General features: G+C 43.7%; 1 protein-coding gene across 1 annotated transcript in view; it reads right to left on the reverse strand.

The window, feature by feature from the left end:
- LOC120029866 (1-phosphatidylinositol 4,5-bisphosphate phosphodiesterase epsilon-1-like) overlaps window positions 1-27279 on the reverse strand; it is a 90400-nt gene that overhangs the window by 58699 nt on the left and 4422 nt on the right. The window contains exon 3 of the mRNA XM_038975174.1: window positions 11732-12529. Within this exon, the coding sequence (XP_038831102.1) occupies window positions 11732-12205 (474 nt within the window). The 5' untranslated portion in view covers window positions 12206-12529. The remainder of the gene's footprint in view (window positions 1-11731; window positions 12530-27279) is intronic.

A 27279-nucleotide genomic window follows, 5' to 3' on the forward strand; every position in this document is an offset into this window, starting at 1 on the left:
TCACCATGGTGCGTTCATATGCTATCTGGTGAGGGGGGGGGGGGGGGGCTTCAAGGCACAAAGTTAAACAGATTGTTCACACTATTCTATGTTTATTTAGTAACCTACTTGGTATGTCTAATTAAAGCAAGTCTCTGATAATACAGTGTGTGGGCCAATCATCTCTCCACCCATGCAATATGGCTGCCCACTAATGTCCCCTGAGACTGTGGGAAGCTGATGAACATGCCACCCTGGGACGTCGGACCACTTGATCGTGGTCATTAGCCAGCTATGCCCACATTTGGCATGAGAAACCTTTAGAAAATACCCTTAAATGTCAGCTTTCTTTCTGTTGAAATGCTTTGACACTTTGTTCACAGTGCAACATGAAATGTCACACAAATGTCCACCATAAGCCATTACATTTCAACTTTTCTGTTCAAATTATATATTCAGAATTCAAAAGCCTATACCAACCCTGACCCCAAATGAACATATTTTCATGTTTTTCACTTGTTTTTTTGTCTTGCAACCTCTATCATCAGTAGCTGTGTGGCAGGAGGTTAAGACGTTTACCTAAACACAGACCCTTAGTCCATCCACTTAATTCAAGTGGGAAAACTCATCCATTCCATGCTTTGGAAGCACTTAAGTGATCCCATGAACAAAGGACTTGCTTACACATCAATGCCTTTGATCAATACTTTGTCAAATGAAATGCACTACTGTAATTATATTAGGTACAACACGCTTCAATACGTTGAACACTATTCCCTTGATATGGTGACGATATAGATTATTCACGCAATCATTTTAGGAGGGGAGGTATTCCTTTAGTTTCCATGGAGCGATTGAGGAGCCGAGGTTCTGGTTCAGATTACATAAGTACTGCCACCATGTGATGAAAGTACGCTAACAGACTAGATCACAATGTTGAATAAAGGAGCCTAAAATCTGCTGATAAAATTAACTGATAAAGCATAAGGAGTATCAGGCTGAGGCAATACTTACACAATACAGCCTCACCCTAACGGTGTTCACTGTTCATACACACAAAACCACGTTTATCCAAGTAAAGGAAGGACAGGAAACAGCTGATAGCTAACTGGATATTCCAATTCCATAATGACCAAGAAATCTGCCTTGGGGCCAGTTCTTTCACAATCTAAATTTTCAAATGCCAGCAAAACTTGAGAAGTCATCCAAAAATACTGCCTGCTGTCACTAGATGGCACCCAATAGCAGCCATGCTGCTGGCTTACGAGAACTCAGCCTGTGCTCTTGTAAACAACCATCAATTCAATTAGGTACTCAATTCTATTTACTAAATCAAATGACTTGTAAAATCTCTCTAGTTAAAAGCCAACATATTGTACTAGAGGTTGCTTGTTACAGTGCTTTCAGAGAATATTCACACCCTTTGACTTTCTCCACATTTTGTTGTGTTACAAAGTGGGTTTAAAATTGATTTGTCCTTGTTTGACAACAATCTACACAAAGTACTCTGTCAAAGTGGAACAAATTATATTGGTTAACAATTCATGAAAAATAACTCATCTTGATTAGTTATTGACAACCCCTTGGAGTTAATACATGTTAGAATCACCTTTAACAGCTGTAATCGCTGCCAAAGTCAATGAGCTTTGCCACATTTGTTGCAATACTACAGTGCTTTGTTGTAAACAGGATGCATGTTTTGGAATATTTTTAGTTCGTACAGGTTTCCCTTTCACTCTATAAATTAGGTTAGTATTGTGGAGTCAACTGTTTTTGATCCATCAGAACCATTAAACTCCGTAACTGTTTAATTGGCCTCATGGTGAAATCCCCGAGTGGTTTTCTTCATCTATGGTAACAGAGTTAGGAAGGAAGCCTGTATCTTTGTAGTGAATGGGTGTATTGATACACCATCCAAAGTGTAATTAATAACTTCACCATGCTCAAAAGGGACATTCAATGTCTGCTGTTTTTTGTTTTTTTTACCCATATACCAATAGGTGCCCTGCCTGGTGTTTGAATCTGTGTTTGAAATTCACTGCTCGACTGAGGGACCTTACAAGTAACTGTGTGAGGTAAAATCGGTAGTCATTCAAAAATCAGGTTAAACACTATTATTGCAAATTATGTGACTTGTTAAGCAAATTTTTACTCTTGAAGTTATTTAGGCTTGCCATAACAAAAGGGGTCGAGTACTTACTGACTCCAGACATTTCAGCTTTTCATTTTTTACTAATTCATAAACATTGCTAAAAACATAATTCCGCTTTGACATTATGGGGTATTGTGTGTAGGCCAGGGCCAAAATCTCAATTTGATCAATTCTAACACAACAAAATGTGGAAAATGTCAAGGGGTGTGAATATGTTCTGAAGACAGCTGTATCTGTTTCACCGTTTGGAAATCAAAGCACTTTATGTATCTAGTACCCCCATTTGAAGGGGTCACAAGTATTTAGACAAATTCAAATTCACAGTATTACATTTAGTCAAAAGTGTAGTATTTGGTCCCATTTTACTAGCACACAACTACTACATCAAGATTGTGACTCTACAAGCTTGCTGGATACATTTATTGGGCTGTGTTTCAGATTATGTTCTGCCCAGTGGAAATGAATGGTAAATAATGTGTCATTTTGGTAACATGTGAGTGACGAGCAACTGCGAGGCTCCAGTTCATGAGGCATGTATGTAATGACTAAAGAAACACTGACCAGGGTGGAGGATACACACCCTTAGGCAGTAGTTTAATAAACCACATTCCTCCAGCCTCTAACAAGGTTTGTTTACTCTTAATGTGAAGCACACACACCAAAGCTCTCCACAGGACATGACAAGAGGGATGTTCTTTCTGGACCTCTGCCATTTTCCCACAGTAGATGAGCTGGGGGGGGGGGGGGGGTCCCACATCAGTACTGTACTCACACAAGTACAATACGTCATGGGGCCTCTATGATAAATGATCTTGCATATTTAGGATGTTTCCTAAACAGAGTGACTGGCAGAATGAAGATTGCATGATCACAGTTCCATCAAAATCCTTTTAAAAACAGTCACACTACAGGGCATCATTGACTCAATCAATAGATAAGGAAATAAATATGCAGTGCAAGGTCCTTCCTCAAAACAAAGCCCCAAGCAATCCTAGAGAAACAGGAGATTCCTCAAATAGTGATGTGTTTACTTCTCACCCTTTTTTGTGTAGAAGAGCATCTGGACAAACTGAAGTGTTACACTCCCCTAATCTCTGCCTAAACCGCATCACCCAACTGGGACAAAAACACGCCGCCTCGTCACATTCCACTAGAATAGCACAACATACTGCTATGGAGCAGGTAGAGAATGGAGAATGGCTCTACCACCTGCCTCTGCAAATCAGCTATTCAGTGGCCTAGTGATAGTCCCAGACCCTGAGGACTTCCTGTATTGAAAGCTAATTAGGAGTCCTATTGGACTTTACTGTGTGTGTGTGTCCACGCGCATATCTTTCTAATTTCCTAATCTATTACGCTTCATCTAAATCATAGTTTGTCAAACATCAGAGCCCCTAAGATTTTTTATTCAAGGATTAGGTTCATGGAAGCTACTAGCTAGCAGCTGCCAGCTACAACTGATCAGCGCTGATACTACTGACTCCTATCCCTGTTTTTTCATACTTTTATGAGTAAGGCCATAGTCTCTCTCGCTCGCAAGTGACAGTGGTGTGCTAGTGAGCGTCCTTATCAGCGAATCCTGTCATTCTGCTCTCCTGACACCCAACAGACAGGAAGTGATGCGGCCATGAAGGTTAGTCAGGACTGTTGTTTTTGTGAATCAAACAGCAGACTGGGTTCCTGTAGTTAAGGGGAGCTCAGCCGAGCCAAGACTGAAAAAGACCTCAAAAAATTAGAATTGTGTGTATAGTTGTGTGTGTAGTTAACGCATCATGTCAAAGTTCAGATTTCAATAACGTAATCGCTATATTAGTCAGATCCTGTCGGATATCCCACTCCATACAAGGTAAAACTGCAAAGCCTATCATTTTATTCACATACTATAACAACTGTGTGCCATCTATACTGAACAAAAATATAAATGCAACATAAAGTGTTGTTCCCATGTTTGAGCTGAAATTAAAAAGATTCCAGAAGTTTTCCATAAGCACAAAAAGCTTCTCAAATTTTGTGCACCCCTGCATTTACATCCGGGTTAGTGAACATTTCTCCATTGCCAAAATAATCCATCCACCTGACAGGTGTGACATATCAAGAAGCTGATTTAACAGCATGATCATTACACAGGTGCACCTTGTTCTGGGGACAATAAAAGGCCACTGCAGTTTTGTCACAGAACACAATGCCACAGATTTCTCAAGTTTTGAGGGAGCATGCAATTGGCATGTTGACTGCAGGAATGTCCACCAAAGCTGTTGCCAGAGAAATTAATATTAATTTATCAATAAGCCGCCTCCAACGTCGTTTTACAGAATATGGCAGTACGTCCAACCGGCCTCACAAAGGCAGACCACACCAGCCCAGGGGCCGAAGAGTATTTCTGATTGTGGGGGGGGGAAACTCATTCTGATTGGCTGGGACTGGCTCCCCAGTGGGTGGGCCGATTTTCTTACATGCTACTTTCCGAGAAGCAACCTACCCTTCTCGCCATTCCCTCTGGCGAATAGTAAAACATCTGTTGCCAGGAGGCTATACATGTGCAAACTTACAGAGATGAGTGTTCGCATGAAAAACTGCTTTGAGGGGGAAATTAAAGGAGTTGGTTAGACTCTAATTAGAGTCCTGAAAAGCAAACAGCAAAAAACCCCGTCTTCGCCCTGAAGATGTTCGATCCTGGTGTACGTGAGCTGGGAGTGTGTTTTACAGGTAAAACCCGAGTGGCGCAGTGGTCTAAGGCGTCACTACAGCCCCTTGAGGCGTCACTACAGCCCCGGGGTAAATCCCAGGCTGCGTCACAGCCGGCCGTGACCAGGAGACCTATGAGGTGGAGCAGAATTTGCCCAGCATCGTCCGGGTTAGGGGAGGGTTTGGCTGGCCGGGATTTCCTTGTCCCATCACGCGCTAGCGACTCCTTGTGGCGTGGCGGGCCGGGCGCCTGCAAGCTGACTTCGGTCGCCAGCTGGACGGTGTTTCCTCCGACACATTGTCAAGAAGCAATGTGGCTTGGCAGGGTCGTGTTTCACAGGACGCATGGCTCTCGGCCTCTCCCGAGTCCATAAGGAAGTTGCAGCGATGGGACAAGACTAACAACCAATTGGATATCACGAAATTTGGGAGAAAAGGGGTAAAGTACAAACAAAAATATATCTATAAAAAATTATTAAAATCACAATGGTGATGAATGTCAAAGCAGTGGTCTGGTCTCTTTAAACAAACACTGCTGTTAAACTGAATTGATTATGTAGAGTTTCTCTGATCACAACAGAGAAACAAATAAAGCTGTTGAGGAGAAGGTCTCGTTTGAATAAAATCATGGAAACTTGCAAGGAACTAATACAGTTTGCATGAGAGGCTGATCTCTTGTCAATTTCCACAGCATGCAAATTAACATTCAAACTAGTTACAGAGATGAGCTACCAACTTTCAACTACAATCTAGCTTGCTGCCCAACTCAACTAACTTTTGTTAACCTACTAGCCCAGCAATAACTAAACAGAGAAAAGCTGGGTCTCTCTCTTTTCCTGTGGGCAATTCCATGGTAACGGATTTACGCCGAGACTTAGATTTTTCACTTTACAAAATGTTCACCAAACAAAAACAATTGATTTGACAGTTTAACAAACCATAGAACTCCATGCACAAGGACTATTTTTAACAAATTCCACAGACAATTGTACAAAAACACATTTACAGGAAGAACTGTGCAGGTACAAAGTTTGGTAACAGAATTACAATAAAATCTCCCTCAGTTAATTCTGCTAACTTTGTATCTGCACATTTTATACAGTAATTGTGCTTTTACTGCAGAAGTACAGTTCCCGCTCAGCCCAGTCAAAACTGTTCACTGCTCTGGCACCCCAATGGTGGAACAAACTCCCTCACGACGCCAGGTCAGCGGAGTCAATCACCACCTTCCGGAGACACCTGAAACCCCACCTCTTTAAGGAATACCTAGGATAGGATAAAGTAATCCTTCTAACCCCCCCCCCCCTTAAAAGATTTAGATGCACTATTGTAAAGTGGTTGTTCCACTGGATATCATAAGGTGAATGCACCAATTTGTAAGTCGCTCTGGATAAGAGCGTCTGCTAAATGACTTAAATGTAAAATGTAAATGTACTGTGTAAATCGTTCAAAGTAGTCATTGTGCATTGAGTTGCATGGTTTGTTTAGCATACAATACCAGCCAGAAGTTTGACCACACCGACTCATTCAAGGGTTTTTCTTTATTTTTACTATTTCCTACATTGTAGAATAATGTGAAGACATCAAAACTATGAAATAACACACATGGAATCATGTAGTAACCAAAAAGTGTTAAATCAAAATATACTTTACATTTGAGATTCTTCAAAAGTAGCCACCTTTCACCTTGATAAGCTTTGCACACTCTTGGCATTCTCTCAACCAGCTTCACCTGGAATGCTTTTCCTACAGTCTTGAAGGAGTTCCCACTTATGCTGAGCACTTGTTGGCTGATTTTCCTTCACTCTGCAGTCCAACTCATCCCAAACCATCTCAAATGGGTTGAGATTGGGTGATTGTGGAGGCCAGGTCAGAGGTAGCACTCCATCACTCTCCTTCTTGGTCAAATAGCCCTGACACAGCCTGGAGGTGTGTTGGGTCATTGTCCTGTTGAAAAACAAATGATAGTGGGACTAAGCGCAAACCAGATGGGATGGCTTATCGCTGCAGAATGCTGTGGTAGCCATGCTGGTCAAGTGTGCATTGAATTCTAAATAAATCACTGACAGTGTCACCAGCAAAGCACCCCCACACCTCCTCCTCTGTGCTTCACAGTGTGAATGACACATGCGGAGCGCATGCGTTCACTTACTCTGCGTCTCACAAAGACAGAGGTTGGTACCAAAAATCTCTAAACTCAGTCCAAAAGGACAGATTTCCACCGGTCTAATGTTCATTGCTCGTGTTTCTTGGCCCAAGCAAGCCTCTTCTTCTTATTGGTGTTCTATAGTAGTGGTTTCTTTGCAGCAATTCGACCATGAAGACCTGATTCACGCAGTCTCCTCTGAACAGTTGATGTTGAGATGTGTCTGTTACTTGAACTCTGTGAAGCATTTATTTGGCCTGCAAACTGAGGTGCAGTTATCTCTAATGAACTTATCCTCTGTGGCGGTCCTCATGAGAGCGGGTTTCATCATAGAGCTTGATGGTTTTTATGACTGCACTTGAAGAAACTTTCGAAGTTGTTTACATTTTCCAGATTGACTGACCTTCATGTCTTAAAGTAATGATGGACTGTTGTTTCTCTTTGTTTATTTGAGCTGTTCTTGCTAGAGGTCGGCATGACCGATTAATTAGGGCCGATTTCAAGTTTTCATAACAATCGACAAACTTCATTTTTGGACGCCGATTACATTGCATTCCACGAGAAAACTGCGTGGCAGGCTGACCACCTGTTACGCGAGTGCAGCAAGAAACCAAGGTAAGTTGCTAGCTAGCAGTTTAATTTATTTTATGTTAGCAGGCAATATTAACAAGGGAAATTGTGTCACTTCTCTTGCGTTCATTGTACGCAAAGTCAGGGTCTATGCAACAGTTTGGGCCGCCTGGCTCGTTGCGAACTGATTTGCCAGAATTTTACATAATTATGACATAACATTGAAGGTTGTGCAATGTAACAGCAATATTTAGACTTAGGGTTGCCGCCCGTTCAATAAAAATACGGAATGGTTTCGTATATCACAGAAAGAATAAACATTTTGTTTTCAAAATGATAGTTACCGGATTTTACCATATTAATGACCAACGGCTTGAATTTCTGTGTTTATTATATTATAATTAAGTCTATGATTTGATAGCACAGTCTGACTGAGTGGTGGTTCAAACTTTACTGAGTTTTCCAGCAGCTCTTAGCAATGCTTGCTTCACAGCGCTGTTTATGACTTCAAGCCTATCAACTCCTGTGATTAGGCTGGCAATACTAAAGGGCCTACTAGAACATCCAACAGTCAAAAGGTATATGAAATACAAATGGTATAGAGAGAAATAGTCGACGTGTCATAATTCCTATAATAACAACAACCTAAAACTTCTTAACTGGGAATTTTGAACAACCAGCTTTCATATATTCATGTTCTGAGCAGGGAACTTAAACGTTAGCATTTTTACATGGCACATATTGCACTCTTACTTTCTTCTCCAACACTGTTTTTGCATTATTTAAACCAAATTGAGCAGGTTTCATTATATATTTGAGGACTAAATAGATTTTATTAAATTAAAATAAGTGTTCATTGTTCATTCAGTATTGTTGTAATTATAGTAATAATGACACACACAGTTGAAGTCGGAAGTTTACATACACCTTAGCCAAATACATTTAAACTCAGTTTTTCACAATTCCTGACATTTAATCCTGTTCTAGGTAAGTTAGGACTTTATTTTAAGAATGTGAAATGTCAGAATAATAGTAGAGAAAATGATTTCAGCTTTTATTTCTTTCATCACATTCCCAGTGGGTCAGAAGTTTACATACATTCAATTAGTATTTGGTAGCATTGCCTTTAAATTGTTTAACTTGGGTCAAACATTTAGGGTAGCCTTCTACAAGCTTCCCACAATAAGTTGGGTGAATTTTAGCCCATTCCTCCTGACAGAGCTGGTGTAACTGAGTCAGGTTTGTAGGCATCCTTGCTAGCACACGCTTTTTCAGTTCTGCCCACAAATTGTCTATATGATTGAAGTCAGGGCTTTGTGATGGCCACTCCAATACCTTGACTTTGTTGTCCTGAAGCCATTTTGCCACAACTTTGGAAGTATGCGTGCGGTCATTGTCTATTTGGAAGACCCATTTGCGACCAAGCTTTAACTTCCTGACTGATGTCTTGAGATGTTACTTCAATATATCCACATCATTTTCCTCCTCATGATGCCATCTATTTTGTGAAGTGCACTAGTCCCTCCTGCAGCAAAGCACCCCCACAACATGATGCTGCCACCCCTGTGCTTCACGGTTGGGATGGTGTTCTTCGGCTTGCAAGCATCCCCCTTTTTCCTCCAAACATAAGGATGGTCATCATCGCCAAACAGTTCTATTTTTGTTTCATTAGACCAGAGGACATTTCTCCAAAAAGTATGATCTTTGTCCCCATGGTCAGTTGCAAACCGTAGTCTGGCTTTTTTATGGCGGTTTTGGAGCAGTGGCTTCTTCCTTGCTGAGCGGTCTTTCAGGTCATGTCAATATAGGACTCTTTTTACTGTGGATACAGATACTTTTGTACCCGTTTCCTCCAGCATCTTCACGAGGTCCTTTGCTGTTGTTCTGGGATTGATTTGCACTTTTCGCACCGAAGTACGTTCATCTCTAAGAGACAGAACGCATCTCCTTCCTGAGAGGTATGGCGGCTGCATGGTCCCATGGTGTTCAAACTTGTGTACTATTGTTTGTGCAGATGAACGTGGTACCTTCAGGCATTTGGAAATTGCTCCCAAGGATGAACCAGACTTGTGGTCTACAATTATTTTTGAGGTCTTGGCAGATTTCTTTAGATTTTCCCATAATGTCAAGCAAAGAGGCACTGAGTTTGAAGGTATGCCTTGAAATACATCCACAGGTACACCTCCAATTGACTCAAATTATGTCAATTAGCCTATCAGAAGCTTCTAAAGCCATGACATCATTTTCTGGAATTTTCCAAGCTGTTTAAAAGGCTCAGTCAACTTAGTGTATGTACAGTTCTGACATACTGAAATTGTGATACAGTGAATTATAAGTGAAATAATCTGTCTGTAAACAATTGTTGGAAAAATGACTTGTGTCATGCACAAAGTAGATGTCCTAACCGACTTGCCAAAACTATAGTTCGTTAACAAGAAATTGTTGGGGTGGTTGAAAAACTCGTTTTAATGACTCCAACCTAAGTGTATGTAAGCTTATGACTTCAACTGTATATAAAAAATATACGTCCGATTAATCGATATCGGCTTTTTTAGGTCCTCCAATAAATCTGTATCGGCGTTGAAAAATCATAATCGGTCGACCTCTAGTTCTTTCCATAATATGGACTTGGTCTTTTACCAAATAGGGCTATCTTCTGTATACCACCCCTACCTTGTAACAACACAACTGATTGGCTCAAACACATTGAGGAAAGAAATTCAACAAAATGAACTTTTAACAAGGTACACCTGTTAATTGAAATGCATTCCAGGTGACTACCTCATGAAGCTGGTTGATAGATAATGCCAAGAGTGTGCCAAGCTGTCATCAAGGCAAAGGGTAGTAACTTTGAATAATCTTGAATATAAAATATATTTTGATTTGTTTGACACTTTTAGGGTTACTACATGATTCCATATGTGTTATTTCATAGTTTTGATTTCTTCCCTATTATTCTATAATGTAGAAAATAGTACAAACAAAGAAAAACCCTGGAATGAGTAGGTGTGTCCCAACTTTGACTGGTACTGTACATCTCAGCGTGATTCCATTATTGTGAATTGCCCCTTTCCTCTCTCTGAGTTCACTACTCCAGTGTTGCCCAGCTAAGATCCCTTCACCATATAATCCTGTGTGTCTTGGCTCACTTAATTTGCTGTGGAAATAAACACAGGAACACTGGATACCTTGGAATTTCTCACATAAAACTCCACTTAAATTATTGTATCGTTAGAAACTCAAGGAGAGTTAGGGGGAGAAAAGCACAAGATTCAGTGAGCATTCTGTTTTGTTCCTATAGTAACACCATATGAATAGCGCCGATCGTGTTGACAGGCGCTGTGATGATTACCCTTTTCAACGGCCTCCCTATTTGCAAAGATGCGAGCCTTAGATAAATGCTGCCCATATTACACCACAAAGGAACCATAACAACCCTGCATTTCTAACCACTGCAGTGGCCGGGTTAGTTACCACAGACTCTCTCAACACAGATGGTCACTCCGTTGTCGCATTTAGTGTTAGCACACACAGTGGTGTCCGTTAAACATCCATGGCAGTGCTTTGACAAGGGAGGTTGGAAGCCAGATAACTGCACTTTCTCCGGCCCCATTCATCTAAACGCTCGGTGACAGGTCCTCTCAGCGTCGCAAAAAGTCCTCACACCACATTTAGCACGTGGTCCATAGGAAATTAACCTTAACACGGAACCGGGCCTCTCTCGCTCCGTGGATATTACGGATTTCCATGGCTATAACTTCAATGGAATGGTAGCTCAGGCTCTCAGTAATATTGGGATCAGAACTAACTGGCCCCCAAATCATTTTTCCACTGCTGCGGACAAAAAGACAGTGCGACTGTGGTTCCTCTTACTCTTCCTGCAGAGTATAACAGGTGGAACATTTAAATCAGAGAAGAAAAACTACTAAAAACAGTTTTTTCTGTGAACCAATGATTTGTTCTTTTAGTTGGGAGGGATTGAATTGCTGAAGCATAATAATGAGCAAAATACTGCACACTACAAAAAATAATTGCAGAATGTATCAAGATTATAACACTATTTGATGGAGTAGATTTTGTGTGTGGGAGCTAAACCAACACTTTCATAACAGAAAGCCGCTGCAGCTGCACAGATCTCTGATAACAGAGGGTTCTTACATGAAACCTGTAGCCTGGGGGTGAAGAACAAACGTGCTTACCTCCGAGAGTCTGACTCCGGAGTAGCCGAGCAGCCCCCTGCAAACACGCAGGCTGATGGCCAGAGTCTCCGCGCCGTGCCCTCTAACTGATACGATGGGTCTCTCACTGGGGTGCCAGGTCCTTCTGCAACTAGCCTCCCAGGCCCTATCACCCAACCCCCGCTCCCCCAGAGATGTGGCGCTGAGCTGGTCTACGGCACTAGCATGTTTAGGGTTAGAGTAATACCAGTATTTGCATCCTGCATCCAAAAACATCCCCTGCCCAGTGTCATAAGATAACTTCAGATACTGAGGGAGGGGTGAGCAGCGGCCTCTGCTGCCCTGGTCGCTAACTTCTGGCTGGTGAGAATGTGGGCGTGCTTTGCTTTGACTCCAAGACATGCTGTAGTCTGAAGTGACAAAGTCATTTCTGGTCTCGGCAGACTCCAGCACTGTCCCACGACACACAGCAGCTTCTATGTCCTCAGATGCCATAGTGATGCTCAATGTCCCAGCTGTCCCTTCCTGGCACGGAGCTTCAGATCAGACTATTTAAAGGTGGAGGATAGGGATGGTCTTTATCAGGAACATACACAGCCAGTAATACTCCTCCGGACAGAAGTGAAAATAGAAGCTTTTACAGCTGACAAACCAGCCCGGAGAACAGGTGACCCTTGGCAAAATTAGGAATTTCCTGAGAGAACTGTCCGGTGTTGAGAGCTTGCATATCCCTTCTTCAGAGTGGGGTGTGTGACAAGGCAGTCACTGACGCTTTGGCTCGCTCCTCCCGAGTCCAACAGCCATGCCTGCTTTCTGGATCTGAGAAAAGCAGAAGACAAAAGGGAAACAGATTAGCACCAGAACAGACACAATCACATACTGTAACATAAGCCAAGTTCCTTTGATACCTGGACCTTGTAGAGACTGTCATCATGCTGTTAGAATGTCAGTTATAACAACCTAGTTCTGTTGTGTCTCTGCATACACTAGTTGGGTTTTGTCATTTGTGTTTCACATTAACACCAATGGACAAGGGGGGGGGGGGGGGGGGGGGCTTTTTTCTGAAGTCTTTCGTATGTCTCCTACCTGGACAACATCCACTACTGAAGCGCAGGTTGACTCATAATCATTCCCCTCGTTTACATCCACGGGGAGGCTGGTTTAGGGTCATGAAATATTGTATGGATGAAGACGGGTGGGTGGCGTTCGGGTTGAATAAAGACAATAATTTTTTAAATGCAGAAACGCATCATTCTTGTGCAATTTATAAGCTACATTTAGATTTTCCTTTCATTATTTTTAGGCTAACTTTTGGTGCGCCAAATTGTCTAAATGTCAAATCGGCAAAATTATTTACTATTAATTTCTATTGGGCACAAAATAATCTGAAACGCAACCAAAACAAACAGCAAATGCATCCAACAAGTTTGTAGAGTCACAAGCTTGATGAAATCAGTGTGTGTAAACTTTTGACTACTTTAATACACATAAGTGAATGTCCCAATATTTGTCCCCTAATATTGGACTAGGCAAAAATAAATAAAACGGTTCACCCGATATGGATGAAAATACCCTCAAATTAAAGCTGCACCTTAACTTCGGTTCTTGTATCATTTCAAATCGAAAGTGCTGGAGTACAGAGGCAAAAAAAGGTCACTGTCCCAATCCGTTGAGCTCACTGTATAGTCGGGCAGTTGTGGGTGGGTTATTAGCCATTGTGGGCAGGTACATAAAACAAACAGCTGATGTCCACATCCACTACTGCGGACGGCAGCAGAAAATCCTGCTGTAAAAAAGGCGTGGGTAATTGGAATGTAAGGCCTGCACAAGGGAGGACCAGTTCAGAGAAGTTGGAGAATTGGGTCCATTGATCCTGGGTCAATTTATCTAGTAGTCAAGGCCGAGTAACCCGCCAACTTCCCACACAGCAGACACTCAGTAAAGCAAGGTGTCTGAAGAGCAACAGCCTCTTTTTACAGATAAATGTCAAATTATGTAAGAAATTAAAAGAACTTGAAAAGAATCAGCTGTAATCACGATGACAGAAAACAAGTACCAAGTGATCGGAGCCTGTGTTAGTTTAAATCTATTAAATGGGCAACCGTAAACTTGAAACAATAATTCCTGTTCAGGCTATGCAGAGTTTATTTATATTATGTTACAAAACAAGTGTAGGCCTAAATTCACTGGTCATTGTGTAGAATACATTTTGGGTTCTGATGGGGTTTCACAGTTAAACTAAGATCATGAAGCACGTAAAGGTTGTAATTCTTCTAGAATCACTGGATTTCATTCATTTATAAGTCTAAAAATAGATGTAGCAACTGCAGATTGCCCCTTTAACAAAAGGCAGTTTGTTGTTGCTCCATGGTAAAAGGCACTGACTGTACAGTAACTTTGTGTGACAATATACAGTACCAGTCAAAAGTTGACACCTACTCATTCAAGTGTTTCTTTATTTTTAATATGTTCTACTTAGTCTACTAAGTGAATACATCAAAACTATGAAATAACACATCGTGCATCCCTACATGATATCGGCATTGGCCGATTTAGCTATTAAAAAAAGCCAACATCGACCAGATGTCTAGTTTAACGCCGATGTGCAAAACCGATGACAAAGCTAACATGCATACCTATATAACGTAGGTACATGACTTAATAACGCCACATAAAATTTAGAGCTACATGGGTAACACAGCATTCCTAACCTAGCCCACAATGTCTACTGTGTGAATCAAGCAGTCATTTGAAAGAGTAAGAACATTTCAGCGAGACAACTCAAAGGCAAAATTCATTAAAGCCAAGATAATTGGAATTCATTGTCCTTGACAATCAACTGTTCCCTGTCGTGGGTGATGTTTGCTTTCGCCGACTGGTCGAGCACCGGTACACAATACCAAGTGCGCTATTTTTCAGAGGTTGCCCTACCAGAGTTACACAGTAATAACATCACGACTAACATTTTGACCAGCGATATCAGCCCCATGAGCATGCCGAGTCTGACAGCACAGTGGGTCGTCGAGGATATTGTATACATTCTGTATACTTCTGTCCCTTCTTTGGACACTGTTAACTAACCTCCAGACGAGCATCAATGCCATACAACTCTCCTTCCGTGGCCTCCAACTGCTCTTAAATGCAAGTGAAACTAAATGCATGCTCTTCAACTGATCGCTGCCAGCACCTGTCCACCCATCCAGCATCACTACTCTGGACAGTTCTGACATAGGTATTTGTAGTTGTCCACATATTCTAGGTGTCTGGTTAGACTGTAAACTCTCCTTCCAGACTCACATTAAGCATCTCCAATCCAAAATTAAATCTAGAATCGGCTTCCTATTTCGCAACAAAGCATCCTTCACTCATGCTGCCTAACATACCCTCGTAAAACTGACCATCCTGCTGATCCTTGACTTCGGCTATGTCATTTACAAAATAGCCTCCAACACTCTACTCAACAAATTCGCAGTTGGTTAAATAAAGGTGAAATAAAAATAAATAAAAAGTTTGTACTGAGGAAAGTCGTATTGCACGCTCATGAATGTGCTGGTTGTCATACTGCTGCCGCCAATTCAATGGCATTTGAGAACATGAACACACTAGCTAGCTCCATTCAAACAACTGACTGGAGAAATAAGCTCATCTACTGCGCCTGCAGCAGACGTGATACCCTCTGTCATGGCATTGAAACGCCTGCTCAACAAAACTGCCGACATATGCTGTGAACAAGCAATTAGGTGGCATTCTCTTTACTGTGTGGCCACCATGCTCGATGCTAGGTACAAGGACCGCTACTTCGATGCAGACAAGAAACAGGGTTCCACACGTTCCCGTGACGTGTGAAGTTGTGTGGGAAAAATATTCTTCTATATTCTTAGCCTACTATAAAATGTAGGCTTTGTGTGTTGACTGTGATCAGGGTAAGTGTGTTTGTTAAATGAACAAAATAACTATGGATTTCATGTGCATGGCACAGCCATGTAGTACATTGGCTGCACAAACGAGTAACATAATTCAACTCAAAATTATGCTCATATTTTGTGTACAAAATACATTAGTAGTCATGTTTTAGGACCTGCCTAAACAAATATATAATGGATCTCTTTGTGATGGTGTATATTAAAATGGATTTATTAAAACAGACGTGCACCCGTATCGGCCCACGCCTATTCCCACTCCTTAACTTGCCGACGTGTGCACGTAAGGTATGAAAGGTTTATCCCAGCCAAAGCATGTGGTAAAAATGGGACTATATGAATTTTATTCCTGAAAACATTGCCAGATTTTTTTATACAGGCAACATAACGTTTACATATGTATAGATTGCATACTGTACTGTTAGTGATATTTGGGTTGTTAGATTTGTTCCGACATTTCTTAAAAATATACAGTACCAGTCAAAGGTTTGGACACACCTACTCATTCAAGGGTTTTTCTTTATTTTTACTATATTCTACTTTGTAGAGTAACAGTAAAGACACCAAAACTATGAAGTAACACATATGGAATCATGTAGTAACCAAAAAAAAGTGTTAAAGAAATCTAAATGTATTTTATACTTGACTCTTCAAAGTAGCCACCCTTTGCCTTGATGACGGCTTTACACACTCTTAGCATTCTCTCAACCAGCTTCATGAGGTTGTCACCTGGAATGCGTTTTAATTAACAGCTTTTCCTTCTTAAATTTGTGGAATTTCCTTCTTAATGTGTTTGAGCCAATCAGTTGAGTTGTGACAAGGTAGGGGTGGTATACAGAAGATGGTCTTTTACCAAATAGGGCCAAGTCCATATTATGGCAAGAACAGCTCAAATAAGCAAAGAGAAACGACAGTCCAGCATTACTTTAAGACATGAAGGTCAGTCAATTCGGAAAATGTCAAGAGCTTTGAGTTTCTTCAAGTGCAGTCGCAAAAACCATCAAGTGCTATGATGAAACTGTCTCTCATGAGGACCGCCACAGGAAAAGAAGAACCAGAGTCACCTCTGCTGCAGAGGATAATTTCATTAGATATAACTGCACCTCAGATTGCAGCCTAAATAAATGTTTCAGAGTTCAAGTAACAGCATATCTCAACATCAACTGTTCAGAGGAGACTGCGTGAATCAGGCCTTCATGGTCAAATTGCTGCAAAGAAACCACTACTAAAGGACACCAATAAGAAGAGACTTGCTTGGGCCAAGAAACACGAGCAATGGACATTAGACCGGTGGAAATCTGTCCTTTGTTCTGACGAGTCCAGTGGCGACCCATCATTCAGAGCAGGTGGGGCTTGCCTGTTATGCATATTATTTTGGCATTAATACAGGTCACATATCAATTTGTAAACAATGTAAAAAATATATAATTGAGTTAATAAAGTCACATACTCAAGAGAACAGAGACCATGTTTGTAAGGCAGCTCCAAAATGCAGGTGTTTCAGCCTAGCTCAGTGATTTCTGTTGTGGTGGGGCAAGCCAGCAGATAATACGGAGCGTTGCGCTGTGTTTGGCTCAGTGTTCTGTCACCCATGGGGACACTACATCACTGCCAAGTCTAATGGTAGAACTAGAAAAGTCTAGCCCCTTGGATTCTGCCATAGAGTTACATTAGAAGTGCCCATCCATGAAGGCTCAAGGTCATTGGCCACAGATAAAATGACATCAAATCACATTATATGTACAGTAGCTTTGATTGGACTGATCATGTCAACATCATACTTTCAAAAATCTTAGCTAGCAGTCATCATCATGAATCAAGTCGACAATCTACTGGCAAATCCTTTTTAAACCTTGTCATAAGAAGAGAAATAATGAAGAGAAATTATAGATAAAAAGTATAAGTGCTCATCTGCCATTGGACATAAACATTACACAAGTTGGAAATCGCAACTTCAACAATGAGTGATTTGGAAGGAATCAGACTAACTGCAAGCATTGCAAAGCAATCACTAGCCTGCTATTCAGTAGAGTGTCTGTGTGGTCCCAAATCTGGGATTAAGGGGCACTTTTCCAAGTTTAAAATGATAAACATTCAACATTGGCCATGCTGTCAATGAAGCATGATTTGTGCTGCGCTCAAAACAACTTGGCACTATGAAGTCTTGAACTCACTGAAGTCAAGTTACCTGGGAAGTTGGGAATAAACGAGCTCCGACTGGGAAAATAGGTTATGAACGGTCATCCAACTCAGAATTGTAAACCCGGCCTCTTTCTAAAGCTACGACCTGACAATCAATGACGTCATCATGATTCAACCTTGTTTCCCCCCCCCGAGTTCCAAGTTGTTTTGAAAGCACCATAAATCCAGAGAATACCGGACTTTGATGACAAAATTTGCCCACGAAGGACTGCCGCGCCACCTTCCTGTTCAAGCGAGCACAGGACAAGGTGAGTCCAAAAAATGTATTGTATGCTGCTGCATAAATAATGTAATATGCCAGGTGTAATATGTACACTGTAGCTAAGAAAGTAATACTAAGTGTGTGGTGTGAAGTAAGCTGTTAGTAGCCCATGTGCATCACGCTAATAATGTGATCCCTTTTCCCCCCCTCTTAAATTTCACCTACTGTTCTGACTTGGTGGTGCACATGCAGCCCATAACCTGTTTTAGAGAAATGTAATCATTGAATATTATAAGAGCTTTCATTGTCTGCCTATATGCCCCCTTCATTTATCCTACGGTTCTGACTTGGTATACAGGGAGAATACTGGAAGAACGACCCATGTTCTGAATTCTGATGCTGTACATTAAGTGCAAAACAAATAGTTATATTGACTACGTTCATCCTAGCTCTTAATCGAAATGACGGATTGCCTCTTATCCGCTTGTCGTCGCCTTATGCCATAGTTTGTACATCTCAATTGTCATTAGAAAACACATTTGTTTAAGCAAGTCAGCCATATCAGCAAAACATAAATAAAAGGCAGTAAATGAGGCTCGGTTAACTGTTTCACTACCAGACAAGGCTCAGCTGATAGCCAGGTGTAGCATTGGTAAGATGCTGTTGTTGGGACAGCTTTATGTAGGCCCTAACAGTTTGTGGGCACCGTTTGTCACCGTTATTGCGCAATTAACGTATTGTTTAGTGGCTTTGCTGGCATGCATCCCCAAATCTTGAGGGGTTTGCCCCACCAAGATTTACATGCCAAAATCAGTCCAAATTTGAGATTTTTGGTTCCAACCGCCATGTCTCTGTGAGATGCAGAGTAACTGAACAGATGATGTCTGCATGTGTGGTTCCCACCATGAAGCATGGAGGTGGCGGCGTGATGGTGCTTTGCTGGTGACACGGTCAGTGATTTATTTAGAATTCAAGGCACACTTAACCAGCATGGCTACCACAGAATTCTGCAGCGATACGCCACCCCATCTGGTTTGCGCTTAGTGGGACTATCAATTGTTTTTCAACAGGACAATGACCCAAAACACACCTCCAGGCTGTATAAGGGCTATTTGACCAAGGAGAGTGATGAAGTGCTGCATCAGATGACCTGGCCTCCACAATCACCCACCCTCAACCCAATTGAGATGGTTTGGGATGAGTTGGACCGCAGAGTGAAGGAAAAGCAGCCAACAAGTGCTCAGCATATGTGGGAACTCCTGCAAGACTGCTGGGAAAGCATTCCAGGTGAAGCTGGTTGCGAGAATGCCAAGAGTGTGCAAAGCTGTCATCAAGGCAAAGGGTGGCTAATCTCAAATCTATTTTTGATTTGTTTAACACTTTTTTGGTTACTACATGATGCCATGTGTTATTTAATATTTTTGATGTCTTCACTATTATTATACAATGTAGAAAATAGTACAAAAATAACACACTTGAATGAGTAGGTGTCCAAACTTTTGACTGGTACTGTATACATACACATTTTTACTGCATTGTTAGAAGTAAGTAACATAGGCAGTTTCATGCACCTGCTATAACATCTGCTAAACTGTGTATGGACCAATAAAGTTTGATTGGATGACTAGATCAATTCAAACATGGATAGCATTGGCTGTGACACCCTGTCCTGAGCAAATGATTCATTTCTGAGCCAGCAATGAAATCAGACAATTAGGCCTACATAACTCATCTGAAGTTCATTTATCTAATTAATTTCAATGAATGGACTTAAAATAAATCACCAAGATGAGACATACAAGAGCAGAGCATCGTGATATGTCTGTACCCATAAACATTATGAAAATCAATAAAGTTACAAAGGCAGTATGTAAGGAATCACTAGTCATTTGAAGCACGCCTTGGCACGTGTATGCATATGCGCTCCAACTTGCTTTCTCTACATTTAGCCAAGACTTAGTTACATCTCGCAGAAAATGTGTATAACTTACCAAAATGTAGGCAAATGTAGTGGAAACTCGCGGTAAACAGTCCTCAAAAGCGATTCAATTAAAAAGTGATAGGACTTTTATCCCCCACGACGAGTCACGAAACCGTGAAAGTTGCCGAGTGAGATGAAAAGGCCACCCTTAGCAGCATTGATTAGGACCTGCTGTTGTTGTGTTGGTAGTTGGTAGCCCATTTGCTGCGGTGGCGGTTGGACAATAGCCGCTGAGTAGTTAAAATATGCAAATTCAATGCACTGTCACTACATTGGAATGTCTGTGGCTAGTGTTCCACGAGGCAATTAGTTTGACAGTGGCCTTGTCCAAATACGTATACTTGCGTTTTAAATAGTAGACTTAAAAATGTTTTTTAAATAGTAGACATTTTCGGTATGCGAAAAAATAACGTTTTATAGTATGTGAAAATGTTGTATGCTTTCAATTTAAGGATTTCATACAAATTTCGGATTTTCATCTAGTAGGATTTTGCAGCGCGCTATTGAGGAATATAATTATCTTTCCAGACCCACGTGTATGACAATAGCTGAACCAAAATGAACGATTGGCGGGAAACAACGGAATTGAATTGTGTATTAGAGTATGCATTCTCAGTGGGAGGAGCCTAGCATGCTGATATTTGTTGCTTACTACAGTCGTTTTTACTAAACAGTACGTTGTAAATAGTATGTAGTACGCAGTTTAAGTAGGCAATCTAGCATTAGGAGTCTGTATATTGGTTAGACTCCCTGAGTTGTGCATCATTCTGGTGTGTGGTGAAGGAAAATAACTCTACCACTATAGAGCTCCACAGTGGGGGTGTCGTAATACCCATAAAACCTTCCGGTCAAACAAAGAAATGGTTCCAATCGTTTTTCCACCATTCATTTTTCCCATGGGGAATTTTAGAAACACTTAAAATAAGGGCTGTGTTTCTTGTCGGCTTACCCCAGTGTGATGTTTTGATAACCATGCAAATCTCACTAGGGCAAGGTGACTTTTATCAATATATTCAGATCTATTTACTCTCACAATCGAAAATACTAATTCACATCAAAGTAGACCTCATGCAGGTATTGTGTTAATGTAAAACTTGCTCAAGACAGTTCACAAAATGTACTATTTAAATAAATGTAGGTAGTAAATGAATTGCTAAATTTAACTAACAATAGATAATTCATCCAGAGATTCTTACCTTTGCCTCAATTCGGCAGTCTTGTCCAGACATCATGGCATTTCTAGTTCTTTATGATAGCCTCATTAGCAGCTAATTAACATTTCAATTTTGGGTGGTAAATACAGGTGACTATATTGATAAAAGTCCCCTTGTCCTAGAGAAATGTACACGGTTATCAAAGCGTTATGCCAGGGTAAACCTACACGAAACACAGCCCTTATTTTAAGTGTTTGTTGATTTGATTGAATATACTGTACTCTTTACCATCTACTGCATCTTGCCTATGCCGTTCGGCCGTCGCTCATCCATATATTTATATGTACATATTCTTATTCATTCCTTTACACTTGTGTGTGTATAAGGTAGTTGTCATGAAATTGTTAGATTCCTTGTTAGATATTACTGCATGGTTGGAATTATAAGCACAAGCATTTCACTACACTCGCATTAACATCTGCTAACGATGTGTATGTGACGAATACAATTTGATTTGATTTGAAGAAAGTAATACTGTGTATGTTGTGAAGTAAGCTGTTAGTAGCCCATGTGCCTCACCCTCATAATTTGTTCCCTTTTCCCCTCTTAATTTCGCCTACTGTTCTGATTTGGTGGTGCACATGTAGCCTATAGCCTGTTTTAGAGAAATGTAATCATCGAATATTGTTCGAAATTTCATTATCTGCTTATATGCCCCTTTTATTTATCCTACGGTTCTGACTTGGTGTACAGGGAGAATATTGGAAGAACGGCCCATGTTCTGAATTCCGTTTTACGGGCTCCTAACCAACTGTGCTATTTTGTGTTTTTTCGCATTGTTTGTAACTTATTTTGTACATAATGTTGCTGCTACCGTCTCTTATGACTGAAAAGAGCTTCTGGATAGCAGAACAGCGGTTACTCACCTCGAACTGGACAAAGATTTTTCTTTAATGAGTCCGACCCGAAGGATATACTGCTTCTCCGAGACCAGTCCCAAATCCCTGTCGTTCACGTGAAGAAAATACGGAAATACAGGGTGCGGAGATCAGGGTGCCTTGTGAGAATTTGTCGGCGAGTGGGTAACCCGCCTCTACCATCCGTTCTATTGGCCAACTTGCAATCACTGGAAAATTAACTGGATATCCACTCTCAACTATCCTACCAACGGAACATTAAAAACTGTATATCTTATGTTTCACGAGTCGTGGCTGAATGACGACACAGATAATATACAGTTGGCCGGGTTTTCCGTGCATCGGCAAGACAGAACAGCTACTACTAATCTGGACGCGGATAAGAAATCCCGCTATGCCCTCAGATGAACGATCAAACAGGCAAAGCGTCAGTACAGGACTAAGATTGAATCCTACTACACCGGCTCTGACGCTCGTCGGATGTGGCAGGGCTTGCAAACTATTACGGACTACAAAGGAAAACCCAGCTGCGAGCTGCCCATCTGAGCCTTTTTATGCTTGCTTCAAGGTAAGCAACACTGAAGCATGCATGAGAGCACCACCTGTTCCGGACGACTGTGTGATCACGCTCTCCGTAGCCGATGTGAACAAGACCTGAAAAATAGGTCAACATTCACAAAGCTGCGGGGCCAGACGGATTTCCAGGACGTGTACTATGAGCATGTGTGGACCAAATGGCAAGTGTCTTCACTGACATTTTCAAACTCTCCCTGATCCAGTCTGTAATACTTACATGTTTCAAGCAGACCACCATAGTCCCTGTGCCCAAGGAAGCAAAGGTAACCTGCCTAAATGACTACCACCCCGTAGCACTCACATTGGTAGCCATAAAGTGCCTTGAAAGGCTTGTCATGGCTCACATCAACACCATCATCCCGGAAACCCTAGGCCCACTTCAGTTCTCATACTGCCTCAACAGATCCACAAATGACGCTATCTCAATCGCACTCCACACTGCCCTTTCTCACCTAGACAAAAGGAACACCTATGTGAGAATTCTGGTCATTGACTACAGCGCAGCATTCAACAGCATAGTACCCACAAAGCGCATCACTAAGCTAAGGACCCTGGGACTAAACACCTCCCTCTGCAACTGGATCCTGGACTTCCTGACAGGTCACCCCCAGGTGGTAAGGGTAGGTAACAGCACAACTGCCACGCTGATCCTAAACACGGGGGCCCCTCAGGGGTGTGTCCTTAGTCCCCTCCTGTACTCCCTGTTCACCCACGACTGCGTGGCCAAGCACGACTCCAACACCATGACATGGAACTTCCTTCCATCTCATATTGCTCAAATAAAGAGCAAACCTGGTTTCAAAAAACAGATAAAGCAACATCTCACGGCACAATGCCTCTCCCTTATTTGATCTAGGTAGTTTGTGTGTATGCATTGATATGTAGGCTACGTGTGCCTTTTTAAAAATGTATGTAGTTCTGTCCTTGAGCTGTTCTTGTCTAATGATGTTTTGTATTATGCCATTCTGTGTTATGTTTCATGTTTTGTGTGTACCCCAGGAAGAGTAGCTGCTGCTTTTGCAACAGCTAATTGGGATTCTAATAAAATACCAAATACCATCAAGTTTGCTGACGACACAACAGTGGTAGGCCTGATCCCCGACAACGATGAGACTGCCTGTAGGGAGGTCAGAGACCTGGCAGTGTGGTGCCAGGACAACAACCTCTCCCCCAACATGAGCAAGACAAAGGAGATGATCATGGACTACAGGAAAGGAGGGCCGAACACGCCCCCATTCACATCGACGGGCTGTAGTGGAGCGGGTCGAGAGTTTCAAATTCATTGGTGTCCACATCACCAACAAACTATCATGGTCCAAACATACCAAGACAGTCGTGAAGAGGGCACGACAACACCTTTTCCCCCTCAGGAGACTGAAAAGATTTGGCATGGATCCCCAGATCCTCAAAAAGTTCTACAGCTGCACCATCGAGAGCATCCTGACCGGTTGCATCACCGCCTGGTATGGTAATTGCTCAGCATCTGACCGTAAGGCACTACAGAGGGTAGTGCGTACGGCCCAAAGCTTCCTGCCATCCAGGACCTATATACAAGGCGGTGTCAAGAAGGCCCAAAAAATGGTCAAAGACTCCATTCACCCAAGTCATAGACTGTTCTCTCTGCTACTGCACGGCAAGAGGTACCGGAGCACCAATTCTAGGTCCAAAAGGCTCCTTAAAAGCTTCTACCCCCAAGCCATAAGACTGCTGATGTCACGGCAGCCTTCCCTCTCTTCACTAAAAGAGGGGGTGAAACAGGGATCGGACCAACACGCAGCGTAGCCAGTGCTCAACATGTTTAATTAAACAAAAAAACAGTGAACACTTACAACGAACAAAAAATAACAAAGTGTGGCAAACCGAAACAGTCCTATCTGGTGCAGAACACAAACACAGAGACAGGAAACAACCACCCACAATCCCCAACACAAAACAAGCCACCTATATATGATTCTCAATCAGGGACAACGATTGACAGCTGTCTCTGATTGAGAACCATATTAGGCTGGACACAGAAACAGACAAACTAGACACACAACATAGAATTCCCACCCAGCTCACGTCCTGACCAACACTAAACAAGCAAAACACATAAGAACTATGGTCAGGACGTGACGTGACAGTACCCCCCCCCCCCCCCCCCCCCCCCCCGAGGTGCGGACTCCGAACGCACCCCTAAAACTCAAGGGGAGGGTCTGGGTGGGCATCTGTCCGCGGTGGCGGCTCCGGCGGTGGACGAGGACACCACTCCACCACTGTCTTTGTCCCCCTCCTTAGCGTCCTTTGAGTGGCGACCCTCGCCCCCGACCATGGTCCAGGAACCTTCACCAAGGCCCCTCCTAAATATAGACAACTCAGGACAGAGAGGTAGCTCAGGACAGAGGGGTAGCTCAGGACAGAGAGGTAGCTCAGGACAGAGGGGCAACTCCGGACTGAAGGACAGCTCCGGACAGAGAGGCAGCTCTGGACTGAATGGTTGCTCCGGACTAGATGCAGCTCATGACTAGAAGGCAGCTCATGACTGGAGGGCAGCTCATGACTGGAGGGCAGCTCATGACTGAAGGGCAGCTCCTGACTGAAGGGCAGCTCCTGACTGGAAGGCAGCTCCTGACTGGAAGGCAGCTCATGACTGGAGGGCAGCTCATGACTGGAGGGCAGCTCATGACTGGAGGGCAGCTCATGACTGGCGGGCAGCTCATGACTGGCGGGCAGCTCATGACTGGAGGGCAGCTCATGACTGGCGGGCAGCTCATGACTGGAGGGCAGCTCATGACTGGAGGGCAGCTCATGACTGGAGGGCAGCTCATGACTGGAGGGCAGCTCATGACTGGAGGGCAGCTCATGACTGGAGGGCAGCTCATGACTGGCGGGCAGCTCATGACTGGCGGGCAGCTCATGACTGGCGGGCAGCTCATGACTGGCGGGCAGCTCATGACTGGAGGGCAGCTCATGACTGGCTGGCGGCTCTGGCAGCTCCTGACTGGCTGGCGGCTCTGGCAGCTCCTGACTGGCTGGCGGCTCTGGCAGCTCCTGACTGGCTGGCGGCTCTGGCAGCTCCTGACTGGCTGGCGGCTCTGGCAGCTCCTGACTGGCTGGCGGCTCTGGCAGCTCCTGACTGGCTGGCGGCTCTGGCAGCTCCTGACTGACGGACGGCTCTAGCGGCTCCTGACTGACGGACGGCTCTGACGGCTCGGGACAGACGGGCGGCTCTAACGGCTCGGGACAGACGGACGGCTCAGATGGCGCTGGGCAGACGGACGGCTCAGATGGCGCTGGGCAGACGGATGGCTCAGATGGCGCTGGGCAGACGGACGGCTCAGATGGCGCTGGGCAGACGGATGGCTCAGATGGCGCTGGGCAGACGGATGGCTCAGATGGCGCTGGGCAGACGGATGGCTCAGATGGCGCTGGGCAGACGGATGGCTCAGACGGCGTTGAGCAGACGAGCAGTGCAGGCGGGGTTGGGCAGACGGCCGACTCTGACCTGCTGAGGCGCACAGTAGGCCTGGTGCGTGGTGCCGGAACTGGTGGCACCGGACTGGAGACACGCACCTCAAGGCTAGTGCGGGGAGCAGGAACAGGGCACACTGGTTTCTCAAAGCGCACTATAGGCCTGGTGCGTGGTGCCGGAACTGGTGGTACCGGACTGAGGGCACGCACCTCAGGGCGAGTGCGGGGAGAAGGAACAGTGCGTACAGGGCTCTGGAGACGCACAGGAGGCTTGGTGCGTGGTGCCGGAACTGGTGGTACTGGGCTGGAGACACGCACCACAGGGAGAGTGCGTGGAGGAGGAACAGGGCTCTGGAGACGCACAGGAAGCCTAGTGCGTGGTGTAGGCACTGATGGTACTGGGCTGGGGCGGGAAGGTGGCGCCGGATATACCGGACCGTGCAGGCGTACTGGCTCCCTTGAGCACTGAGCCTGCCCAACCTTACCTGGTTGAATGCTCCCCGTAGCCCGACCAATGCGGGGAGGTGGAATAACCCGCACTGGGCTGTGTAGGCGAACCGGGGACACCATGTGTAAGGCTGGTGCCATGTACACCGGCCCGAGGAGACGTACTGGAGGCCAGATATGTTGAGCCGGCTTCATGGCACTTGGCTCAATGCTCAATTTAGCCCGGCCAGTGCGGGGAGGTGGAATAACCCGCACCAGGCTATGCACACGTACAGGAGACACCGTGCGCTCTTCCACATAACACGGTGTCTGCCCGTACTCCCGCTCTCCACGGTAAGCATGGGAAGTGGGCGCAGGTCTCCTACCTGACTTCGCCACACTACCCTTTAGCCTCCCCCCCAAGAAATTTTTGGGATTTCTTCTCGGGCTTCCTGGCCAGCCGTGTTCCCTCATAACATCGGTTCCCCTTCTCAGCTGCTTTCGCTCTCCTAGCTGCCTCCACCTGTTCCCATGGAAGGCGATCCTTACCAGCCAGGATCTCCTCCCATGTGTAGCAACCCTTTCCGTCCAATACATCCTCCCAAGTCCATTTCTCCTGGTCCCGCTGCTGCTGCCGTTGCTGCCCGTTGCTACGCTGCTTGGTCCGGGTTTGGTGGGTGGTTCTGTCACGGCAGCCTTCCCTCTCTTCACTAAAAGAGGGGGTGAAACAGGGATCGGACC

Source organism: Salvelinus namaycush, chromosome 35 (assembly GCF_016432855.1).
Source record: "Salvelinus namaycush isolate Seneca chromosome 35, SaNama_1.0, whole genome shotgun sequence".
In the NCBI taxonomy this organism is placed as follows: domain Eukaryota; kingdom Metazoa; phylum Chordata; class Actinopteri; order Salmoniformes; family Salmonidae; genus Salvelinus; species Salvelinus namaycush.